At 39.5% G+C, this 26112-nt stretch overlaps 1 protein-coding gene across 7 annotated transcripts in view; it reads right to left on the bottom strand.

Moving 5' to 3' along the window:
- The window catches only part of SLC4A4 (solute carrier family 4 member 4), a 290540-nt gene that overhangs the window by 17230 nt on the left and 247198 nt on the right, over positions 1-26112 (bottom strand). For all 7 annotated transcript variants that reach the window (XM_073637852.1, XM_073637824.1, XM_073637832.1 and 4 more), the window contains 8 exons: positions 25019-25210; positions 22495-22608; positions 21390-21551; positions 19064-19242; positions 17193-17265; positions 10088-10156; positions 5869-6042; positions 3393-3554 (listed from right to left, as the gene is read on the bottom strand). In XM_073637852.1, the coding sequence (XP_073493953.1) occupies positions 3393-3554; positions 5869-6042; positions 10088-10156; positions 17193-17265; positions 19064-19242; positions 21390-21551; positions 22495-22608; positions 25019-25210 (1125 nt within the window). The remainder of the gene's footprint in view (positions 1-3392; positions 3555-5868; positions 6043-10087; positions 10157-17192; positions 17266-19063; positions 19243-21389; positions 21552-22494; positions 22609-25018; positions 25211-26112) is intronic.

The following is a 26112-nucleotide window of genomic DNA, read 5'->3' as shown; positions in this document are numbered from 1 at the left end:
TCACGAACAACTTAGTAGAATTTACAGTAGTGGGGCCATAAAGCACACTTCTCCAATAACTGTTTTCATTTGGTAGCTTTGTATTTTATGAAGGAGAATAAGAATGTTACTTTTTGGCATACTCATTTTATTGCCATAGTTATAAGTCTATGTCAGGGATGCATGGAAAATTCCATATTTAGAGTTTTAGATTTTATTTCATAAATCAATAATACACATGAAAGTAAGCAACTTTCTAACATACCTTATCAAAGAAATCGGCTTCTTCCTCCTCCTGGAATGATCATTTATTTTGAATTCAGGGGTAAAAACTGTATTCAATGAAGACAGATTTTCCCATTTCTGAGATAGGAGATGACAGTTGGTGCTTGTAAAATTCTTTGGAGAGGGGAAGAGCTGGAGGTGTAGACACAGACATTCTGCTGTAAGTTCTCCTGAACCCAGAGTTACAGTTCTCCATAGAACTTTATGAGCCACAACTGTCATCTCCTATCTCAGTAATGGGAACATTTGTATTCCAAGAAGACAGATTTTACCCATGAATTGAGAATGCTGAGCATGATAGATCAACCCAGAAGCAAATTTTTAGAATAAGATATAACACAAAGTTTCCTTTTCTTATGTGTACTATTGATTTAGAAAAATAATTTAAAACAACAGTCACTTCTACATTATAAAAACTCTACTTTAGAATATCAATAACAATATTACATTTGGACACTACAGTTCAGAAATGAATAAAGAATTTTATTTTACTTATGCCTATCACAGTGTTCTCCAGTATCCAGCGAGCGTTCTGCTCCAATTCTCAGTGACATCACCACTGTTCACACCATTCGGATCACTCAATGCTCTATATGTGAGCCGGAATGCTCTTTATCAATGTAAATCTATGGAGCCTCGTTCTGACGTTCCATAGGCTTACATTGTAAAAGATACTTCCATGTCACGCAGAGCGTAGTGTGACCTGGAGACTCTGAAGAGCGGTGACATCATTCAGGGATCCAGCGCTGTTCTGCTCCTCTTCTGAGAGATCCCGGAAGTAATCGAATATATTAACACACTGTCACGACTCTGTTTTCGGGTATCCCGGGGCCAGGGGCTCTTATCCTGTCCCTAATGCTAGGAGCGCCCTAGCTGGCCCTGTTTCCCGGGTTACTTCTGAAGGTGAAAACGCTGGGGCCATGTACATTGTCTGAGCTCCTCAATCCGCCTTGAGTCACCCCCCCCACCCAGGGAAGAGGGGAGTAGTAGTGTATGGCAGTACACAAACCAGACTAACAAGGTAACACAAACAGGGCTAAAGGAAAATACCAATCATACAAATATATGCACACAAACAACAGAGGTTAACACCGAGAAGTGTAGGATAAGGAACAAACCAAAATAGGAGAAGAATAGGACTAACACGCAACCTAAACAACACAGCAGTCTAGGCTGAAATCCACCAAACCCCTTCTCAAATAACCACTCTCCATCACCCTCCTAGAACCATACAGCATAAACTAGCTCTGGCAATGATAGCCTGCCAAAGCCCAGTATAAATAGGAGCGGGGAGTGGCTAACACTTCGTAGCTAAGAGCCTAAATGCAGCTAAGCTTCCAGGAGCTCACAACTGAGCAGTTTAACCCCTGAACTGCTACAAGAAACCTGCACCATTTAATATGAAGGTGAAAGGCTTCTAATGACTGCAGGAGTGGGAGGAATTAGACGCTGCCATCTTCTGGCTCCTCTCTGTCGCGGTAAACTCGTGACATACACTGACACTACAGTACATACACATATTTAGAGGAAAAAAGTTCATGGGAGGTCTTATTTAATATTATTCCAAACACTGATTTTCCGCCTCTTTTCTAACTTATAGGTCAACTAAGCTGAAAAATAACAGGAGATGACAACTGACAGATATTTAAGGGTGTACAAAAATATGACATAAAGTGAGGAGTTGCTCCAATGTAGAATCCATACTGTAACAATAAATACAGAGTATAAAAATGTTATATTGTGGTAGATGTTAAAGTAGCATTTAACTTGATAAACACTGTAACATACCATTGTGATAAAAGCATAAAATAAAATTACATATGCTAATGCTGCAAAGTCATCAAAGGGATATTCCAACTTCTCTAAGTATCTGTCAAATAAATGAGTAGAAATCATAATTGCCAGAAAGGCTTTCAAAGGCCCAGCATCACGCCTTATCCGAGTCCTCTAATGTATGGCTGACTGTCCAGAATGAAAGTGATTTCTTCTAACATCTGGGATTACTAGGACTTTCATAAACTTCATTGACAGCTCTTTAAATATCATCTTATTTACATAGCAAAGAAAGTGAATGTGACCGCAGCAAAATTGATTACATTTAAGATCATAAAACTATGTATAAACCTGAAAAAAATTCATGCCGTATCCATTAAGTTAGATTATCCCATCTAATACTTTCATTAGCAAGCTAGAGTTCATTACTTAGATACAAACATGAAGATTAGTTCTCATGCCCCACTATGGACAGACACATATACAAAGCTTAAATGTTAAGCTGGGATTATAATAAAAGGCATCAAAATGCCATTTCAAATCTCATAATCATCCGAACAGTTGAGGTTGTCATAGAATGGGTAATGAGTGTAATGTAATAGACTGTGGAGGAACATTATGGTATATCTTACGACAGTAGAGCTAAGGTGTTTGTGCTTAATGACCAATAGAAAGGAAAAGAGTGCTGATTCCGAGAACAATCATGGGTTATGTGAGGAATTACAGTATGTGATAGAAAATATATGCCATAGTTTACTGGCCTACAGAATGGGTCCCTTATAGTGATGAGCGAGTATGTTCTGTTAACCCTTTCGGCGAGCATGCTCGAGTGCTCGCCGAGTATCTTCAGCGGTGCTCGGGTGTTATGTTTTTGGTCACTCAGTGCTCATGATTTGCGACTGTTTGACAGGTTTAGTACATGTGAGGAATGCCTAAGAAACATGTATTCCTCACATGTATTAAAGCTGTCAATCAGTCGCAAATCATGCACACAGCTCGACTAAAGCATAATTCCTGAGCACGCTGAAGGTACTCGGGAAACACCTGAGCATGCTCGTAAATCTCGAGTAACGAGCATGCTCGCTCATCACTAGTCCCTTATTATCAAAGTCTCTACGACCATTAATGAATTTCAAAAGCATTTGAGCTATAAAGAGTTGGGGTTTTAGCAAAGTTCTAAAGTAGTTTTTTTTTGCCCAGGCTTGAAGAACCATCTCCCTCCTTCCAAGTATGTGGTGACAATGGCTCTTATCTCACACCATAATGGAGTTACAAAAATAAAGTCAATTTGATCTTTAGCCCATGCCAGAAGGAAGAAAGACGTGCATATGTTGAAGTGAAAAAGTATTCCTTACGTCATCATTGTCGCTGTCCACACTTCCTTTCTTCTTTTTCTTCTTCTTTTCGTCTTCCTTCTTCTTCTTGTCTTTCTCAGGAATCACATCATCTAAGAAGCTAAGATCATGCTGGGAGAAGAGGTAGTCCATGGCTTTCCTCACCGCTACTAGGGCCAGAATCTGCAAGAGGATTGTGAGAGGGTAAGGATTTCTGAAAATTATATTTTACACATCTCTGATAATAGCAGTGAAATGAAATAAAAATATCAGATAGGGTATTTTCTTTAGAATTTTTATATGGATACAGGCTGATCAAGATGGTTTACTGAGAAGACTTTCATGTCAGAGAGTTGAAAGACACTTTTAGTATGCTTGTTCATAAGTCTTGAATGGGTATTCTGGTTACATCAAATTATTATACTTTTTTTTAGGAAAAAATATACAATATTTCTCAAATACGCTTTCTGTAACAATCCCATATGGTTTTCAAGATCTCTACTTGAGGTTGCACATGGCATCCCACTTTTAACTATTAGAAAGGATACTCCTAGCTCTGATGGCATGGGCACTCAGATCTTGCACCTATGTTCATACAATGGCTAACATGGGAAGGCACTTGAACTGGATGTACCTACCTTTACTAGTTTAATTATTGGCATAGTAAAGATATGTTCTCACCATATTCGGTTTGTGTTCTAGCATATAAACCAGAGATATTCATAGACTTCTATAGATCGGACATGTGCCAATTATGTGACATATGTCTGTCCAGTATGTATTTTTTTCAGCTATATTGGAGACAGAATCAGTGACACTCTTTCCAATACAGTACATTTTTAGTATGCGAGTCAACAGAGACTGGGATGGCAATCAGGTGTGAGTGAATGACCTATGTTATTCAAAGTACAGGGATCTATAAAAGTCTGATTTTTAGAAAAAAATTGTGGAAGTGTGTCATGGCATTAGCATAGACCCCAGAAGAAGAGTTGTTAGTGCTCACTAGGCTGAAAAAAAGTTTAAAAAAACGTCTCCAAAAAGTTTGGACTCCACCAATCCACAGAAGTGCTTGAAAGATCACTCACAAAGCAAGGCCTATAATACTCAGCAAGGTCCTAAAGGAACCCAAGATAATGTCTAGGCCACCAAAGGCCACTTTCACATTAGCTAATGGTAATGTTCAGGAGTCCACAGTCAGAAGGATGCTGAACAACAAGGATATGCATGGCAGAATTGCAAGAAGAAAGCCACTGCTCTAAAAAATAACATTGCTGCCCACCTGCAGTTTGCTAAAGATCACCTGGACAAGCCACAATGTTTTGTGGATGGATGACATCAAAAGAGAGCTTTTTGGATTAAATTAAAAGCCTTATGTTTGGAGACAGAAAAACACTGCACCACAGCATAAAACCTCATACCATATGTGAAACATGCTGGTGGTAGTATCATAGTTTGAGTCTATTTTTCTGTATCTGGGCATGAATGGCTTGCTACCATTGATGGAACAATGAATTCTGAATTATACCAGCAAACGCTAAAGGAAGATGTTAGGACATCTGTCTCTGATCTGAGTCACAAGAGAATGAGGGTCATGCATTAAAGTAAGACAACGACCCAAAGCACACAAGTTGCTCTGGAAAAGAATAGTTATTCTTTTGTAAAGTTAATGTTTTGGAATGGCAAAGTCAAAGTCCTGACCTTAAGCTTATAAAAATGTTGTGGAAGGTTCTGAAGTGAGCAGTTCATGAGAGAAAACCCACCAACATAGCAGAGTTAAAGTTGTTTTGTAGGGAGGAATAGACTAAAATTCCTACAAGCCGATCTGCAGGATTAATAAACAATTTCTGGAAATGTTTAGATGCAGTTATTGTTGGACAAGGGCATTACACCAGAACCTGAAAGCAAAGGTTCACATACTTTTGCCACTCACATACAAGTGATATTGGATCATTTTCCTCAATAAAAAATGACAAAGTCTAATATGTTTGACTCATTTGTTTGAATTAGTTTTCTTCATCTATTTTCAGGACTTCTGATGTAGTTTTAGGTAAAATTTATGCAAAAAATATGGGAATTGCTGAAGTGTTCAAAAACTTTCAAGTACCAATGTCCTTGGGCACTTTGTGCTATGCTTATTTAAATTATTGTATTATATGGGCACTATAAGGTATACTATAAGAGAGAGACATCAATAGTTGGAAAAATCTGTGTTGGCAGCTGTGCAAACATTTAAAACATAAGCTAAACCCCCATTCACCTGTTTATTTACAATGGCGTTCTATAGGTGATTCATGTTACTATATGGCATATGTGTAAGAAAAAATTGTAAAAGAGCCTAAACTTAAGTCCATACGCCATATCCCAAACAGTAAATTGTGGTTCTGATCTCAAATACTGAGCTAACATTACCCTCTAAAGCTATATATTGCAAGTATGTATAAAATCAATATTAATATACTGATACAATAAAATTCTAAAATTCATGTAATTCACTCACCATAACTGGGAATATAATAGCAGCAACTGTTGATTTCAGAATCCAGAGCAGTGCCAGACATACAATCTGAATGAAAGTGAATAGATGTACCCTCCGCAATGGAACATGGCGTAAATAAATAAAGTCTGGCTGATGTTTCGCAGGCATCAAGAGCAGCTTCAGGCGATCCATGAACTGGATAGAAAGAATATGAACAGTATTAGTAAGTGGTGGCATATCCCAAGCACAGAAAACTTTTTTAAAATATACCGTATATAAAGTAAAACACTACTAATGGTTGTTACTGACATTATTTTATCATCAGGTTTTTCCACATTACAGATTTGAGAGCTTCACAGATGCAATTTATTAATCATAAATATTTATGATTGACAGGTTCCAAGTATTAATCAATGAAGAAAGTCTCACTTAAGCCTATAATTGAGGTGAATTATATCAGTTTATTACCCTTTTAAAGAAGCACTCCCATCAAAATTGTTATCCTCTTAATATATTGCAGTCACCATATTATATTGCACTGTGTACTTAGAGGTGCTCATACCCCACACTCATCCCATCCCTAACCCATCTCTTCAATCTACCACTAACTTCTGGTACCTTCCCCTCTGCTTTCAAACATGCCACAATCACTCCTATCCTCAAAAAGCCATCCCTCGACCCAACCGCCTTGTCCAGTTATCGTCCCATATCGCTGCTCCCATTCGCCTCCAAACTCCTTGAGCAACATGTTCACACTGAACTTTCCTCTTATTTCTCATCTAACTCTTTCTTCGACAATCAACAATCTGGCTTCCGTCCCTACCATTCCACCAAAACTGCCCTTATCAAAATTACTAATGATTTACTTTCAGCCAAAGCTAACAGATAATTCTCCATACTCCTCCTTCTAGACCTGTCCTCTGCCTTCGACACAGTTGACCACTGCCTCCTACAGATTCTCTCTTCGTTTGGTGTCACAGACCTTGCCCTATCCTGGATCTCATCATACCTTTCCAACAGCACTTTTAGCTTCTCCTACTCCCACACTACTTCCTCATCCCGCCCTATCTCTGTTGGAGTCCCTCAAGGCTCTGTCCTAGGACCCCTACTCTTCTCCATCTATACCCTTGGCCTGGGACAGCTCATAAAGTCCCACGGTTTCCAGTACCACCTGTACGCTGACGACACCCAGATCTACCCCTCTGGCCCAGACGTCACCTCTCTGCTGTCCAGAATCCCAGCATGTCTATCAGCCATATCCTCCTTCTCCTTTCGCTTCCTCAAACTCAATGTGGACAAATCTGAACTCATCATCTTCCCTCCATCTCGCGTATCTTCCCCATCTGATCTATCTATCACAATAAATGACATCACTCTTTCCCCTGTACCAGAAATCAACTGCCTCGGTGTAACCCTCGACTCTACTCTGTCCTTCAAACCACACATCCAAGCTCTCGTCACCTCCTATCGCCTCCAGCTCAAAAATATTTCCAGAATCCATCCTTTCCTCAACCCTCAATCTACTAAACTGCTTGTGCATGCCCTCATCATCTCCCACCTCAACTACTGCAACATCCTCCTCTGTGGCCTACCTGCTAACACTCTCGCACCTCTCCAGTCCATCCTTAACTCTGCTGCGCGACTAGTTCATCTCTCACTTCGCTACTCCTCTGCTACCCACCTTTGCAAGTCCTTTCACTGGCTCCCAATTGCCCAGCATATCCAGTTCAAACTACTAACACTGACCTACAAAGCCATCCATAACCTTTCTCCTCCATACATCTCTGAACTAATCCCCCAAAATATTCCCTCACATAATCTCCGGTCCTCCCAAGACCACCTCCTCTCCTCCACACTTATTCATTCTTCACCCAATCGCCTCCAAGACTTCTCCCGAATATCCCCCATCCTCTGGAATTCTGTGCCTCAACACGTCTGCTTATCTGCCACATCCAGATCCTTCAGACGGAACCTGAAAACCTATCTCTTCAAGAAAGCTTACAACCTGCAATAACCACGCTGCTGCTTTACCAACACTAGACCTGCGCCTCACCACCACCAGAGCTGCTGCAACCCCCCACCTACTGTCTCCTTCCCTATTCCTGTAGAATGTAAGCCCGCAAGGGCAGGGTCCTCTTCCCTCTGTACCAGTCTGTCATTGTTAGTTTGTTTACTGTAAGTGATATCTGTATTTTGTATGTAACCCCTTCTTATGTACAGCACCATGGAATTAATGGCGCTATATAAAAAAATAATAATAAATAATTTTGCCTTTCTACCCAGCTAATTCTTCTCTTTTCCATTAGGTCTATGACATCACGTGATTAAACACTGACTAGCTGACTCCTTCTAAGCCCTATGTAGAAACAGGAGGTCACTTTTGTCTGTACAAGTTATGAGTCACTGTAAAAGTCCCTGGCAGGGGGAGGAGGGAGCAGCTAGGTCAGGAGGTGAAGAGGGGTATATAATAAATGCAGGGACAAGAGACTTCCTGTTTCTACATACAGCAGAGAAAAGAGAAGAATTAATTGGGTAGAAGGGCAAAATGAGCAATTGTAATTACACAGTGTCATATAATATTGTGATTGCAATATATTAAGAGGTTAAAAAATTTGATGGGAGGGCTTCGTTAATTTTATTACTGCACCAAAAAGACAATAAGACAATAAAGTCAGATATAAATAAAATAAAAGGGGAAAAAATTGTGATAAATGTTACAAGCTGAATAATGGATTGTTAAAAAGGGTCTGCCGTGGAATGATATAGCAGCACCAGCTGTTAGGGTTGGTCCTGACAGATCCCAGTGACTTATGGTATTTGTAAATGTTCTTTCTCTCATTCAGGCAAGATGATGGCGAGTGAATCACTGTAGAATATACTTTCCTTGCCCCTAGGGTGCACTCACACATCCTTGTGAAATCTCACAGATCCATTCACACATCCATGGAAATTACCAATCAGAGGATGAGATCCATGAAATTTAGAGCACGTCCTATTCTGATCTGATTTTTGAGAATCAGAAAAGGACGTACTCAGTAGATGTTTGTTGTCCGATAAAAAAATTGAGATCTGTGGTGTTCCGACTGTCTGCAAACCCCCATTAAGATGTTAGAGGGGGCTCCAGCCTTCTTCTGCTCAGTTAACCTGCTTGCAGTCTCTATATTAGTGGCTGTGCTGGGTATTTCGCAACTGCTCCTTTGGAGTGATTGAGACAACACATACTCAGGACATATAATGGAGGCAGGTAAACAGGGCAGAAGCAGCCGCAATGCTTAACGAGCTCCATAGCACTTGCAAACATCTGTTTTGTGGGGGTTGGAAACCCTGTCCCCCACTGATCGGATGTACATGACCTATCCTAATGATGCACCATCACTATTGTGAATGTGGAAAATTTCTTCAAAAAATAGTAACAGAAGTAAAACCAAGCCTGTGTGAACACAGTCTTGAAACATCAAACAGGATGACTAGGGAGAGGTGATGTTAAAATGTTTCCATTTTTACTTTAAAGGCATTGTCTGACAGTAAAACAATTTTTAGGCACGGATTGAATGAAAGCAATAAACAGGCATACCAGAATCATAAAGGTGTATCTGGAAGCAGTGTTTGAAAGTCACAGCACTGCTGCAGTCTGTAATCGTCTGCAGCGGTCAGGTGACTAGAAGTGCACTTCATCAGAGAAACAATTGATGATGCGCTCTTCTAGTCACCTGATCCCTGCAGCCAATCACAGGCTGCAGCAGTCATGTGACTTCCAAACAGGACAGACACTATTTTGGGAGCCTGCACTGGATCCGTGGGGCACTGGAAGCAAGTATGCATCCAATCATCATTTTTAATCAATCCATGCTTAAAAAATAAATATTTTACTATCGGACAACCCTTATAAAGGGGGTTTACAAGCAAAATAGAAAAATGAAAAAAAATGTTCATGAACTAGTAAATCAGGTACTACAGAAGGTTATTGTGTTTCCTTTACTTACGAGGATATTGATAAGTTCTTGTTTTGTTACAGCAGCCATATTTGCAACAGTGACAACAGGGAGAAGTACTGATTGGCACTTCTGAAACTAATAACATCATTACGATTGTACTTCCTGCAGAAATGACAGCTGTAACAAAACTACAGGATCTCAATATCTGTCTAGGCAAGGCAATCAAAATGACCAAAATTTGGATGGAAATGTTACTTTATAGTTTGGTAGATGGGTGACTGGGTAAGAGCGATATCATTTCATACCTGTACGCCATTGAGGGATGCCACCCCCATATATAAGAAGACTCCATATAGGACAGGCATAGGGATAAACTGGAAGATAGAAATAAAACACAAAATCAATGATCAGCAGACAGATACTGTATGTCCCCACAGTAAGATGCCTATTCACTTGAATAGCCAATCTTATAAGACATAGCTGTGCCGTGTACAAGCCATTGTTTCCCGCAATTTCACTGATCATTCATATACTCTACAAGGCCATATAGATAGGTATTATCATGAGGACACAACACCTTTACATTCATTTTCCCATTGAACATTCATAATGTGTTTCTACCACAAAAGGAATTGATGTTCGGAGCTGTGACTTCAGAAAGTAGGACACAGAAGTATTACAAACTCTTTTTCCATTGTGTTCAACACTGAAAAGTCCAAGGACCACAAAATCACAAGCTAAACACTTTAATAACTTATTAAAGTTTAGTCTTTGATCGCCAAGATCTAATTTCCAAGGCATGTCGTTATTGCTCCCTGCGCTCGGTGAGATCACTAACTCCGGGCTGGAGCAGAAATTACTTTGCACAATAAGTTAATTAATCCACTTGCCAAATCCGTGTGACCTTGACAACAAAGCTGTATAGTGCTTGAGTCAGGAGCTGATAATGATGTTTACTACTAGTAAATGAAGTGTTTTAATGCTAAACCGCCCTGTACCATTAGGAGAAAGTGGAGCCTAATGTTTGTGATTACTGCAGCATGCATATATATATAGTCTACCACTGGGTGGCAGTAACTCCCCACTGGAGTTCTGACATAACTTCAAGCACCGCTTTGTAAAAATGTATATTTAAAAGCTACGTTCCCACGATGAGTATTTGGGGAGTTTTGCTATTGCAGATTTTTAACAGCATTTCTGCACCTATTAGGTAAATTTGATTACTTGTGTTTTTTTCATTGCAGCTTTGACTGTTTTTTTTCATGTGTTCGTATTATAAATAAAGCTCATACAGTAGGGAAAAAAGTATTTAGTCAGCCACCAATTGTGCAAGTTCTCCCACTTAAAAAGATGAGAGAGGCCTGTAATTGACATCATAGGTAGAACTCAACTATGAGAGACAAAATGAGAAAACAAATCCTGAACATCACATTGTCTGATTTGGAAAGAAATTTTTTTCAAATTTTGGTGGAAAATAAGTATTTGGTTAATTACAAAAGTTCATCTCAATACTTTGTTATATATCCTTTGTTGGCAATGACAGAGGTCAAACATTTTCTGTAAGTCTTCACAAGGTTGGCACACACTGTTGCTGGTCTGTTGGCCCATTCCTCCATGCAGATCTCCTCTAGAGCAGTGATGTTTTGGGGCTGTCGCTGGGCAACACGGACTTTCAACTCCCTCCAAAGGTTTCATCTGACCATATGACATTCTCCCAATACTCTTCTGGTTCATCCAAATGCTTTCTAGTAAACTTCAGACGGGCCCGGACATATAATGGCTTAAGCAGGGGGACACGTCTGGCACTGCAGGATCTGAGTCCCTGGCGGCTTAGTGTGTTACTGATGGTAGCCTGTGTAATGTTGGTCCTAGCGCTCTGCAGGTCATTCACTAGGTCTCCCCGTGTGGTTCTGGGATTTTTGCTCACCGTTCTTGAGATCATTTTGAGATCTTGTATGGAGCCCCAGATCGAGGGATATTATCAGTGGTCTTGTATGTCTTACATTTTCTAATTATTGCTCCCACAGTTGATTTCTTCACACCAAGCTGCTTGCCTATTGCAGATTCAGTCTTCCCAGCCTGGTGCAGGGCTACAATTTTGTTTCTGGTATCCTTCGACAGCTCTTTGGTCTTCACCATAGTGGAGTTTGGAGTGTGACTGTTTGAGGTTGCGGACAGGTGTCTTTTATACTGATAACAAGTTCAAACAGGTGCCAGTACTACAGGTAATGAGTGGAGGACAGAGGAGCCTCTTAAAGAAGAAGTTACAGGTCTGTGAGGGCCAGAAATCTTGCTTGTTTGTAGGTGTTGCTTGTGCTATTGTGAGCAGCCTGAGGAACCTACATGTATTACTATGGCATGCAGTTCCCATTGAGCACATCTAAGACGTCATTGGTCGGCAATTGTAAAGGAAAATGCCAGCAGCGGATCTTGATGATTTATGTGCCCAGGTGCATTCAACATGGCAGAACATTCCTCAGACAACCATTAAAGAGAACTTGACACCTGACACATGCTGCACAATCCGTGGGCGGCATGTATCAGGCACTGAGTGTAAGATCTCAGCCAGGTATGTTTGACTCTGAAGCTCTGCAGCATTTTAGAGAAAAACATACCGTACTTTACAAGCCTCCACAGACCAAGCTGCGCTGTAGACTAATCAGATAGGCGGTCCTTGACGGCTTCTCCTAGCTCGCTGCCCTGGAGTGATAAGTCTTTGCCTATATGCGCACGTAGGCAGACACCTGTCATTCCAGGACAGTGAACGGGGAGAGGCCACCAGGGACAGTCTGTCTAACTAAACTATAGCGTAGTCTTGGTCCTCGGGTTTTCTCTGAAATGCCGCAACATTTTATAGTCAAACATACCTTGCTGAGATCATACACCCAGTGCCAGATACATACTGGCTACGGACTGGGCAATGTGCATCAGGTTCTCTTTAATAACCTCATCGATATCATGACAAGGGGTGGAAGTGTGTGCATATCTGCATGTGACACTCCTGCTCAATATCATATCTATTAAGTGTTATGTATGTATGTGTATATATATATATATATATATATATATATATATATATATAATATCAGGCAAGCTGGCAAAACTGAGTTTGCATCACATGAAATTCTTCATAAATTGCTGAGCGTGAACTGATATGGAATAATACTGAGGCTTGCTGGGCTCATAGATAAATAGCATAATATATGATAATATATGCAGCTGCCAGAGCACAAGAAATGATCACATAATATCTGTAAAACACCCTGATGTTCCAGGTTAAGTCAGCTTTCTGCAGTATAAAGGCAAACATTGCTGGAACAGGCAGTAGTTACAATAATGAAGAAGGGTCATACACAAGACAGCTCAAAAATAGCATATTAAAGTCCAGTACAATATGAATACTAGGTACTGTGACTGTGAGGGGTATTTTTGGGGTCACTTTTAGAAATGCACCTATAGTGTCCTGACTACAGGGGACGCAGAGGTCACGGTCCCACTAGGACCATAATGAGACATAGCCTCTCTAGAACAAAGTAAAAACAGTGTAATGAAGGGTTAACCCATAAAATACAGTAAATGAGCACAAAGATGTTGTAGTCAGCAGCCTGACCTTGGTGCAGAATTTGCACAGGGGCCTCTTAGCTCTTGAAGACTGGTAAAAGCAGCATTGTGAATTGTGGCAGTGAATACTGTACCTTGGTATTTGACACAATGCCAATAGATAATGTAAAAGATATGCTATCTATTAAAAAGTAACCTTAGTTCAATATTAGTCGGCTTCCAAGAAAATTGATTGTATCCTGTTATCCCAGAATTTATCAAGATAAAGGTGCTAATATACGCTTGAGGAAAATTGTCCATACTCACTGATTTCACCAAGAGTAAGTTAATATCTCCGGTGGCTAGGAATGTCCTGACCTTTCCCCAACTGCAGACGTTAGGGATAAATGGATTGGGCATCTTTTATTTCAACATGTCCAATCTTTCCTTCCCATGGTAGATAACTTGCGGCTGGAGGTGTTTGACAGACGTTTATTGTCTGCTCCATGTTGCCAAGACTAGCCAACCATGCATGTGTATGGGTGAGCTGAGAGGAATAACTGTTGAAGGGGAGTGGGCACCTTTAATTTACAGAGAAAAAGGGAATGGCCACCTCAAAGGAATTTTTTTTTAACTTAAAGGGGTTTTCCCATGAAAAAAGTTAATTTTAATCAACATTTTCATCAATAGATCTTGGAATAATAATAATTTCCACAATTGGATGTGTTTAAATAAAATGTTCCTGTGCTGAGATAATCTTATAAATGTTCCCCTGTGTAATGGCTGTGTCTGACCGTACAGGAACATGGTCTGATCATACCACATCTCCTGGACATGGAGGAAGGAAAAGAGTATACAGACAGGACAACAGATGTCTGCTCAGCTGCGTTTTTTTCTCAGCTGAAATCCTCTTATCTCGGACGAGACTCGCCAATGCAAGTCAATGGGTGCAATTAAAAAAAAAAATTGGGAGGTAAGTCCTATTGCAATGCGATTTTAACATGGGATTTTACAAAGAGGAATTCTCTATGTCATTTATACACAGTTTTCAAAGGATAAATTTTTCATCACTATATATATATATACAGTATACACACACACACATATACAGTGGGGAAAAAAAATATTTCGCCAGCCACCAATTGTGCAAGTTCTCCCACTTAAAAAGATGAGAGAGGCCTGTAATTGACATCATAGGTAGAACTCAACTATGAGAGACAAAATGAGAAAACAAATCCTGAAAATCACATTGTCTGATTTGGAAAGAATTTTTATCAAATTTTGGTGGAAAATAAATATTTGGTCAATTACAGAAGTTCATCTCAATACTTTGTTATATATCCTTTGTTGGCAATGACAGAGGTCAAATGTTTTCTGTACAGTAAGTCTTCACAAGGTTGGCACACACTGTTGCTGGTATGTTGGCCCATTCCTCCATGCAGATCTCCTCTAGAGCAGTGATGTTTTGGGGCTGTCGCTGGGCAACACGGACTTTCAACTCCCTCCAAAGGTTTTCTATAGGGTTTAGATCTGGAGACTGGCTAGGCCACTCCAGGACTTTGAAATGCTTCTTACGAAGCCACTCCTTCGTTGCCCTGGTGGTGTGCTTGTGATCATTGTCATGCTGAAAGACCCAGCCACATTTCATCTTCAATGCCCTTGCTGATGGAAGGAGGCTTGCACTCAAAATCTCACGATACATGGCCCCATTCATTCTTTCATGTACACGGATCAGTCGTCCTGGTCCCTTGGCAGAGAAACAGCCCCAAAGCATGATGTTGCCACCCCCATGGTGTTCTTTGGATGCAACTCAGAATTCTTTCTCCTCCAAACACGACGAGTTGTGTTTCTACCAAACAGTTCTACTTTGGTTTCATCTGACCATATGACATTCTCCCAATACTCTTCTAGATCATCCAAATGCTCTCTAGTAAACTTCAGACAGGCCCGGACATGTAATGGCTTAAGCAGGGGGACACGTCTGGCACTGCAGGATCTGAGTCCCTGGCAGCGTAGTGTGTTACTGATGGTAGCCTGTGTAACATTGGTCCCAGCTCTCTGCAGGTCATTCACTAGGTCCCCCCGTGTGGTTCTGGGATTTTTGCTCACCGTTCTTGAGATCATTTTGACCCCAAGGGGTGAGATCTTGTGTGGAGCCCCAGATCGAGGGAGATTATCAGTGGTCTTGTATGTCTTCCATTTTCTAATTATTATTCCCACAGTTGATTTCCTCACACCATGCTGCTTGCCTATTGCAGTTTCAGTCTTCCCAGCCTGGTGCAGGGCTACAAGTTTGTTTCTGGTGTCCTTCGACAGCTCTTTGGTCTTCACCATAGTGGAGTTTGGAGTGTGACTGTTTGAGGTTGCAGACAGGTGTACTGATAACAAGTTCAAACAGGTGCCAGTACTACAGGTAATGAGTGGAGGACAGAGGAGCCTCTTAAAGAAGAAGTTACAGGTCTGTAAGAGACAGAAATCTTGCTTGTTTGTAGGTGACCAAATACTTATTTTCCACCAAAATGTGAAATTTTTTTTTTCCAAATCAGACAATGATGTGCAGGATTTGTTTTCTCATTTTGTATATCATAGTTGAGGTCTACCTATGATGTCAATCACAGGCCTCTCTCATCTTTTAGAGTGGGAGAACTTGCACAACTGGTGGCTGACTAAATACTTGTTTTCCCCACTGTATATCGATATATATGTATACATATAGATATAAATATGTGATTGAGATGTATAATCAGTGATGGGAATTTATAGCCTGGGAAGCTCAATGTGTATTACCCTCTTCCCAGGCTATAAATATCCACCCCAGCTGTTTGCTTTTCCTCTGCTGATTAATAAAATTTAGGGGGATCCCACCCCATTTTTTTTCAGAAATTGAATTATTTATTACTAAACTACATGTACAGTAAGCTACACACGCAAAGCACCGATTATATATCTCACTCACATACTTCTATCTATCTATCTATGATCTATCTATCTATATATATATATATATATATATATACATATATATATATATATATATATGAATTGAAGAATATTTCCTTGGAAAACTATGTGAAAATGACAGAGAAATCCTCTATGTAAAAGCTAATGTTAAAATTGCATTGCAATCGGATGGCATTCACATGTAAATCGGATGTCATTCGGATGCTAGGTGAGAAAAATTGCATTGTGCGCGCATGAAAATCGCATGACACTCGTCCAACTTTTCGGTCCCGATATCGGAACGTTTTTTATGGTTATGGGTATGTGCCCTTAGCGTGTCAGAATGTGCTCACCAATAGAGTCTCGGGTAAAGAGGTCGGACATTTTCTCTCGTTAGCGCAGCTTTACTCATAGTTTGACCATCAGTTCTTCAATCTGTGGCTGCTGGTGGAGGAGCAGGTGACCAGACCAGTCCATCAGCCTCCTCCAGTTGTAAAACACCTCAGATCAGAAAGCTGGCTGCTTTTCTACTGGAGAAGGCTTCTGGACAGGTATGGTCGCCTGCTCCTCCACCAGCAGCCATTTTATGGATAGAAGTGCAGCTCTGTGTGTGTTCTCAGCAGCACAGGTCACATTTACACAGGAAGATGTGCTTCCGAGAACAATGACTTTTAACAAGCTTAACATTTTTTTTGCCCGACTAGCAAGTTTTTTGCTCGTTGATCAATTGATCGGCGTCCTGGGTACACTGCTCGATTATCAGAAAATGAGTGTTCTTTGGAACGGTCTTCCCTGATAATCATTTAGTATAAATGTACCCTAAAACTAGATACTGTATGTGACTCGTATTTTATCCCCTTATAATCATTTTTTTTTAATTTCCCCATTTCACTTTATAGGTATAATATAGTACAAAAATACTTTCTTTACCTTCAATATGGGTGCCATGAAAACGGATATACCGGTCAGTAGGAACACCATAATTCCAGTAACTCGTTGTTCCCTGCAACCAATAAACATATTAATCATATGATGATATTGAACATTAAAAACTGAACTGTTTCTTTTTGTGATTTACAAAGAAAAAAATTGAAGTTTAAATTAAAAAAAAACAAAACATTTCATTACTTGTGATTTATTTTGGAATATAAGGTTTGGTGGTGCTTTGGCAAACATATTATGTAACTGTATTTCAGGCAATTTTTCTCTAATTTTCCTAGCCAGATTGCTCCTTATGATCTATACTGTACATCTATCTATCTATCTATCTATCTATCTATCTATCTATCTATCTATCTATCTATCTCATATCTATCTCTCTATCTATCTATCTATCTATCTATCTCATATCTATCTCTCTATCTATCTATCTATCTCATATCTATCTATCTCATATCTATTTATCTATCTATCTGTCCCATATCTATCTATCTATCTATACTTGTGATCTATACATTACATATACAGTAGGAAGCCATTTGTGGTTTAAAGGGGCTGTCTTGTCCTTTTAAATGGGTAAAATTGCAATATGCTAATAAAAGAAAGGAACTTTGCAATCATGGGTATGGGCACACATTAAGTATTCGCTGCAACCATTTCTGCACGAAAAACATGTCTATAGGCAGGAAAAAACATAGCTTAGAATACATGCTTTTTTGCGGCGTTTTTTCCACCTTCGCGGTTTTTATGTGTTTTTTCCCACACTTTGGTGAAAACTTCTGCAAAAACAATGAAAGCAAAATAACCAAAAATTTACATGAGACTTCAAGAATCTCGTTCAATTTGTGGGTACTAGCAAATGCTTCCGTTTTTGTGATAACACCGCACAGGAAAAAACGCAACAAAAATGCAGTAAGTACTTAACGTGTGCACATATCCTTACTAGTTGTTTTAAATCATCTCTGTTCTCAAGTACAAAGAGATTAGATATTTTATTGTTTTCTGCTCATCGCCCAGGTTACCAGCCATAGCTGCAATCTATAAGAACTGGTTGGTTTCCTTACCCAGAAATGCAGCACTTACAAGCCCTTTGCTACAGACCTTGCAAGCGTTGCTCAGAAACTCACTGTTCAACAATGTTGAAGAGGCAAAGCTGTCTCATTTAACAGCATTAGAAGGTTCAGGAGAGATAAGGAGTACACCGCACCCTGGCAAGCAGGCAGCTGGAAGGCAGGGGAGCAGTGTGCTTCTGAACACAATTTAAAAGCCACATTTAAACTTCCAGCAGGTTAACAGGTTAAATTGTGGTCTGCGTATCAAACTAAATGTACCTTACATTAAATGCCGTATATCTAGAGGAAATTTACATTGTCAGCATGCCAATAGGCTGCATAGTGTATGATTCACAAGATTTATTTTAGTAAGGCGTATTTGACTTTAAGAAGCCCTTTATAAGGAACTAAGAAGTTGCCTGGTTTAGAAAAAAATATACATCTAAATACTTTATTAGGACATGTGTCTCTCTTGGGGATCAGGTAAGGCTGTGCACTGCACACTTATGTATACATCCCCCCCAAATTACTGCTGATTGCTTGGAGGAAGACCCTGCAAGCTGGGTAGAGTTAATTTTCAAGAACCATTTTAATAAAATTAGAAAAGTGGTCAACACTTTTATGGTCGGATTTGTCAATCTTACGAGATATCATAATAGTAAGGAATTGTTCATAATGCAATATTTTACCTGCTACCTGGGTACTTTTTAAAAAAAAGCCAGACAGGTGACATACTGAAGCCAGTGATGACATACTTCATGGATCTTTTGGCACCATACAGTATATTTCCATGTGTGCGATGCACCTTACCTTACTCCCAAGAACTTTGGTTGCTCTCCAGGCGCAGATGTCTCAGTTTCCATCTTCAAGCTGTCAATGTGAGCAATGGAGATGACAGTTGCCGCTACATACCAAGGAAGAGCCATAAAAGAGCAAACAATCATAAGAACTGCGACCCAGAACAAGTCCAAGTGGTAGCCTGCTCCTTTCTGAAAGGAAAATTAGAGAAGAAGAAAAAAATCAATAAATGGAAAACTTTTTTTTAATATAAACATTGGCAAACGACAATATGTTTTTGGTAACATATTACACAGGGTCTTATAACATCCAACCATTGTGCCCTGAATGAAATACCACTATATAAGACAGATACATGCCAGGAAGCGACAGGTAACATTATCCATACGATAATCTCAGGTGAACGGATGTTTTTACAGGATGCACTAAGAATTTGAGTAATGATGAGTGGTCCTATATTACTATTATCTGTATTACTTTAAAAGGCTCCCTACACTAAATGACCTGGAAAGTGATCTGCCAGAGAAATCTTCTGGTATACTATGAGCACATGTGTCAGTTCCACACTGCTTACCTAGGACAATCCACCTTTCTTTACTGTGACATGAGGAACAAGGCTCCCTAGTATCGTTATTGTGCGGCGTTTCATTAACAATGATTGAGATACATGGACATTTGTGTTATTATCTTTTAGAAAAAAAAAGTTAACCAGAAAATACATCAAAGGACTAGTAGTATATTATACCTATAGACCGAGGATGAAATGTTTCATATATATATATAACACCAGCCAATCCGAGCATTGCGGCCCATAATAGAACCGAAATCTGCGGACGTCTGCATGAGCACCTTGAGATGAGCGGATTGATTTGCAGGACTCTGGTCTAGTGTCCAGATTAGTGGTACCTGGCGGTTAGACAGGAGGCCAGTGATTTTCTTATCGTCCGGCGCAGCATTTGATTGGGACGTTATCTGTGTGACGTGACATACAGATGACGTCACGCCATCCCTGGCTAATCAAAAGTCGCGCCGTGGATGCAGGAAGATAAGAGAACAAAGTCAGGCAGATCAATCCGCATGGCTTGAGAAAGGCTCTGTGGAGCCATAATGTTGCCTGTTGCACATATGGCTTATTAAATGTTTCACATGACTTTTTTTATTTATTTTTTCTTATTTTCTTATTTGATTTTTTTTAAAAGATATGTTTAATAAGAAGTACTGCACTCTTCTAATATACTTTCTGTATACATCTTCAATTCTCTCAATCTCTGTTTTTGTTCAGTGATTGGAAACCTTGATTATTTTCTTCCACAGAATGAAAATCTTTCCCAGGTTCTCGGCTCATTAAAAGACACAGCTGTGAAAACTACTATCCATCATATGTCTGTGCCAGGTTTCCATCACTGGAATTAAAGTTCAAAAGTTGAACAAAAACATTTACAAGACTTTGGTCCAGGAGCCACACCAGGACCCTGCGATACATTGTGGCACGACTCATGAATTTGCAAGTCTCCACCAATCAGAAGAGGTGGCAGGGATGCTGCAGATAATAGGAGGTTGGCAGTTCTCTAGTGGGTTGGCTACCAAACTACCAACGTAAGGCCTTTGGCCCAGGGTCCTGCAAAGCTTTTTGTTCAACTCTAGAAGGTTACCCCAATGATTATTTGAAATGATATGGGGAGCAATTATCAAAAAGTCACACTGAGACTTTATGTTGCTGTCACCATTTTAGTTTTGGAAGTTGAGTTTTAGCTAAATTTATGAAAAAGTGGCTAAAAAGTCACTCAAGTGGCGTAAATTACTATCAATTGCTTCTTCAAAGCTTTTATATGTTGATATATTCTTTAAAATACACTGCTATCCATTACTTATTTTAATTTCTGTATTAATTTTTATATATTTAGTAAATTATATTTATTGTTAACCGTTTACATGCTTATTACTTCCCTATCTTTTGTATTCAGTAATACACACATGAGAATGGATCATGAAGTCTATGTCCACCTGTTTCTCATCACTGGTCTTCAAACAACAAGCTGTAAAGTTTTATCGAAGAGCACGGAAGTAACATTTCAATGTTTCCTTCACCTGAAGCCACCTCAATTTCAGCACATGAAATAAGAACTTGTAGTAGAAATGCTGGAGCTGAGGATGGAATTGCAAACTACTGGTGAAATCTCCAGTAACACAAGCTTAGTGCGTGTATGGAAACAGTACGATGTCCGAGCATAAATAAGTCAATGGTGTCTGTAGCGCTCATGAATGTTTCAGCTCTCTCTAATAAAGACGTGAAGAAGTGTACTTGAGGAATAAAGTAAACCAATCTTGGTAGACAAACCTTAAGCTTGTGTTCCTTCCTGTTGACAATGACACCTGTAATCTGTTGATCCATGAAGATTAAAATAGTGACAAGAAGAGCTGGGAGGGCTGAAGCCAGGTATACCCACCAGGGGTTTCCTCCAAATGGGGGCACAAACCAACCTCTGTGGGGGCTCGTTGGCTAAAAAGGAAAGGAAATAATAGTATAAATAGGAAGTTATATCACAGATATTGTACATGTGCAGCACTCATTGAGATATCATTGTCCCATCTGTATTTTGCATAGGACTGCAGGTAATTTATAGATTGTAATTCATGGAATTTAGTATGGAACTTGTACTTGTAGAAGTTGGACACACAGTTTATACATTTTCTTGTTCTACTCTTTGCACTGATTTTAATACATGAGTGTTCAAATAAAAAAGAAGGGCAATTTAGACGAGCCAATAACCATCAAACCAAAATGCTTAGGCATGCTCGTTCCCAACAATTGCACCGACTAAACAGGCAGTCCGTCACTCGACGAACGAGCAAAATGCTTACATATAAATCATAATTATCGGCCCATATGAACAGCTAATGTGCTACCGATAACATGATACTATATGGGCAAAGAACGATATTAAGCATCGTTGTGTGCAAGGTGACCTAATCACCAACACCAGAGTTGTTCACACTGGAGTCAGACACTCCTGATTCATGTGCGTTACGCCAGAAATCTCACTTCAGTCAGATACTGGAGTGCGAGTTCTGGAGTGGGAAATGCCACAGCCCATTATGAATTAGATGAGCTATCTTTCCCCCACCATGTTCCCCGTCCTAACCCAGCTCTGCAGCATTTTGGTGGCGTTGGGAGAAACTGGAGTAAAAACGCCAACAGTCAAAAAATTTAGGCGCAATGCTGCACCAAATATTGCGACTTTTCAAAGTATTTATGCCAAAATTCTGGCATGAAAGCTTTGATGAATCGGGCCCAATGTTTGTTGGCCTATTTAAACAGACCATTAAAAGACCACTGATCAGCCTGTGTATAGCGAATCGCTTTTATCAACCTAGAGTGGTTTGTGTAAAAATGCTATAAGCTTGGGATACCATAATACTATATCATCAGATACACCACTCACCTTAAATTCACTAGGAACGATAAGCTTTGGTGTATCAACTCCAACCAGGGCATCAATTCCACAGAAGATAAAAATTGAAAGAATGATGGCAAAGTCACTGATGAGTTTTCTGGCCTAAAATCAAAGATAAATGCCAGTTTAGGGCCAATCATACTTAAAATAAGCATAGAAAACATCCAGTATACATCTCAGACCCCGATGAGCGATGTGATCATGAGAAATGGCCATAGGCCATTGTTTGTCCACGTTCTTAAACAAAGTCAAATTTAGCAGTGGAGACAGCCCCGATTTATATTTATCTAGTATGCAGAACAGAACCGAATTTTATCTAAATTTTTATACAAATATATTTCATTTTCATTATTTTCTGTATTTGGGCGAGTGATGATTTTGGTGTGTAATTGTTATACAGTCAATGATTGTAGATGATTTTGCAAATATTTTCACATTAAAAGCTATTTATTATTTCCATTTGTTAGATAAGAAAGGAAGACCATGGTAATAATTTCGGCAGGCATTGCTTACGTAGAAAAAGGAAACTAAACTGTATGTATGAAACTATAACTTTATTTTATTCCCTTATTTTTCTTTTTCACAATTTATTTTAATAACTAAAAAAATATTACATTTTTTATATGTTGTTATTAAAATTCTGAACACCAGCATTCCCTATTTTCCTTTGTGCTTATTACGGTACATTATCCTACATGTTTTAGGCATTAATAATACAATATATGGTTCCAGAAAATAAGCACTCCACAGGAAGTCATGTTGCTGGAGTCAATGAAGAACATTCTCTTTTCTTTCACATTTTCTGAAAGCAACATTTCTATTTAGGTGACCTCAAAAGTAAAAGTTTAATGTTGGTAAGAATTTGCTTGAGTGAACTTTCTATTACCTGATACTTTAATGAACTGGCTACAAGTAATGTCTGTATGCAGGCTTTGTTTCTGCAGCTCCGCATAGCACTGAGTGATCACACACATTTCCATCTGGCAAAATTGTGGTATCGCTTTCTGGATCACACACAAAGAGGGAACTGGGGCAATTTAAAAGGGTCGAGCTCATTACAGGGAAAGCTATTGTTAATGCAGGCAGCATATGCAGGCAGTTTTAGAATTAATGGGAAGAAGAGATGTAAAGAACTAATATATATATATATATATATATATATATATATATATATATAAATCCAAAAGATTAAAGGTAATATTTTTTAGGTTCTGTAACTCTAGTTAAGCAATAATATCTGGGAAAATTTCAACGGGTCACACATTTCTCCTGCAGTGGCCGAATAAGGGGAAACCATTAAAACGAATGGTGAGGAATGCAATACATTGATTGGTCAAGCCCAATAGAAGTAGAGCTAGCTTGCAGGTGAGTATCCCAAGTGGGGGATTCAAAATTATGATATACATATGCTTTAATAGGTCATAAAGACGGGTTTATCATGGTACGATCTTTAAAGGGCTGTTCAGGGACTGAGATATTGATGACTTATCCTTAGATAAGAGATAGACTACCAATTTCAGATTGGTGGCGGTCCAACACTCTGCACCGCCACCAGTCAGCTGAGACCTGTAGCTGCAGCCACCAGACGTTTACAATCACAGCTCCAAACACTGTGTAGTATTGCAGGTATTGTAGTTCAAATTAATATAATCTGAGGCAGTACTTGCAGGACATCTAAGGATAACTCATCAATATCTCATATTTTTATTATTTATTTAGGTAAATGGTCTTGGTATAGTAGCCAGCTGTACTGTTATGTAACTTGAATTAGTTCAATATGTTCTATTCAGCTTCAAAGTTTATATTTCGCAAAAAGACATTCAGAGGATGGAATTTATAACATACATTTTTTTGTCTGCCATCTTTTACATTAACGTCTTTTCATGTGGGTGCTTTTTGTGCCTAACTTATCAATTTGGCTCACAATGTATGATACATTTTGTGCAAAGGACAAGATCTGTTTACTTTCCTTAACATTTAGTTGGAGAAGAGCAAAAGTTTTGAGACTTTAAAAAAAAAAAAAAATCATAAATAGATTTGTTCCCACACTCGCCAAGCAAACCACGCTTGCGTTTTCCGACAGAGAAGGAAACCGACGTGCAGTAAAAACGGACATGAAAGCATGTGAAATCTGCCAGAAAAAGACAACTCCAAAATGTTCTGCCAAACAAATGGAGCAAAGACAATTATAAATTCCCCTTCTGAACCTTAAATAGAAGCATCTATAAGGTGTTCATTAAAGGCGGGCTGGAAAAGCTGTCTTCTGTGGCTTACCAGCTGTGAGTTAGATATGCCTCTACAAAAGTGACAGGTACACTTCAAAGGTATGAGATTTGGCACATAGAACAATATGTCAGCTCCTTTTTATGGACTGTGCCTGGACTTAAACTGATGAAGGATTTTTTGCTTGCCAAGCATAGATGATAGTAATCGGAGATCAATTACTCTTCACATATCATTATGTGCAGACTTATCTTTATATTTTTATTAACTGCTGGAGCAAGATACTTACCGTGGTTGGGAAATAGCGGCTGGTTTTGAATTTTTTCAGAGCCATAGAGCACGTGTATGTGCCAAAGAACAAGATGAAGGACATTAAAGTGATGTCGGGGACATATTTGCAGTTGTTGCCAATCAGTTGGCCACCATACTTTACACACTGTTTCTTCGTTAGGGAAGACCAAACAAATGTTTCATTGAGATGCTGCAAATAAACAATATGTTTTACATGATATATAATATGAAATACCTACAAATCACCATGAATTTTTTCTGAAGCTCAATATTTAAAGTCTAGCTGTAGTGGTTTGTCACCCAGAAATGTAACTTCAAGTTCCAAACAATGATGGAAAAGGTGCAACATGGCCCCAAATATCATACATCACTTATAGTACCACTTAGGCCCTTCTGCACCTTGCCACTCTATTCATTTTTTTATAGGATTGACTATGATTTCCAAAAGCATCATGCGACTATCTTCATCAGTGGCATAGAATTAGACTGAAGCAGAAGAGGCATTCAATACCTCCTAGTCGCGGTTCAGCTATGGCGATTGCTGGGAATCTCAGAAATTACAACTATCACCTAACCAGTGAATACAAGAACATTTTTGGAGATCAGAAAAGTCCTTTAAAGGGGTTGTCCAGTCCAAAATGATAAGTCTGCAGTCACTCTGTGTGACTTATGCATTGAGGGAGGCTGTGCCCACTGGACGGCCACGCCCACTGCAAGGCCGCATCGCTAGATGGGGCGCGGCCTCACTCAATACAACTTTATGGAGCGAGGCCGCGCCTACTAGTTGGGTTCTGGCCGGAAGAAAGTATAACGTACACATACCCGCCGGTCCCGGCTCAGAAACTGGCGATTGCCTGCAGCGCATAGTGCGCACGTTGGGGGTGGATTAGTCATTTTGGGCAGGACAACCTCTTTAAGGTTATGTGCACACGGTCAGGAGCCACTGCGGGTTTGACGCTGCGTGTTATGCAGCGTCAAATCCGCAACGGCCAGATGTTACAGCATAGTGGATGGGATTTCTAGAAATCCTATGTCCACTATGCGTTTCTGTGCACCTGCGGATCACCCGCAGACACGGACATGCGCCGTTTC

This window comes from Phyllobates terribilis, unplaced genomic scaffold (assembly GCF_046119375.1).
Source record: "Phyllobates terribilis strain yellow unplaced genomic scaffold, ASM4611937v1 Scaffold_1__5_contigs__length_1240528914, whole genome shotgun sequence".
Lineage (NCBI taxonomy): Eukaryota > Metazoa > Chordata > Amphibia > Anura > Dendrobatidae > Phyllobates > Phyllobates terribilis.
The sequence above is the reverse complement of the archived record's forward strand: the minus strand, read 5'-3'. Positions and strand labels throughout refer to the sequence as shown.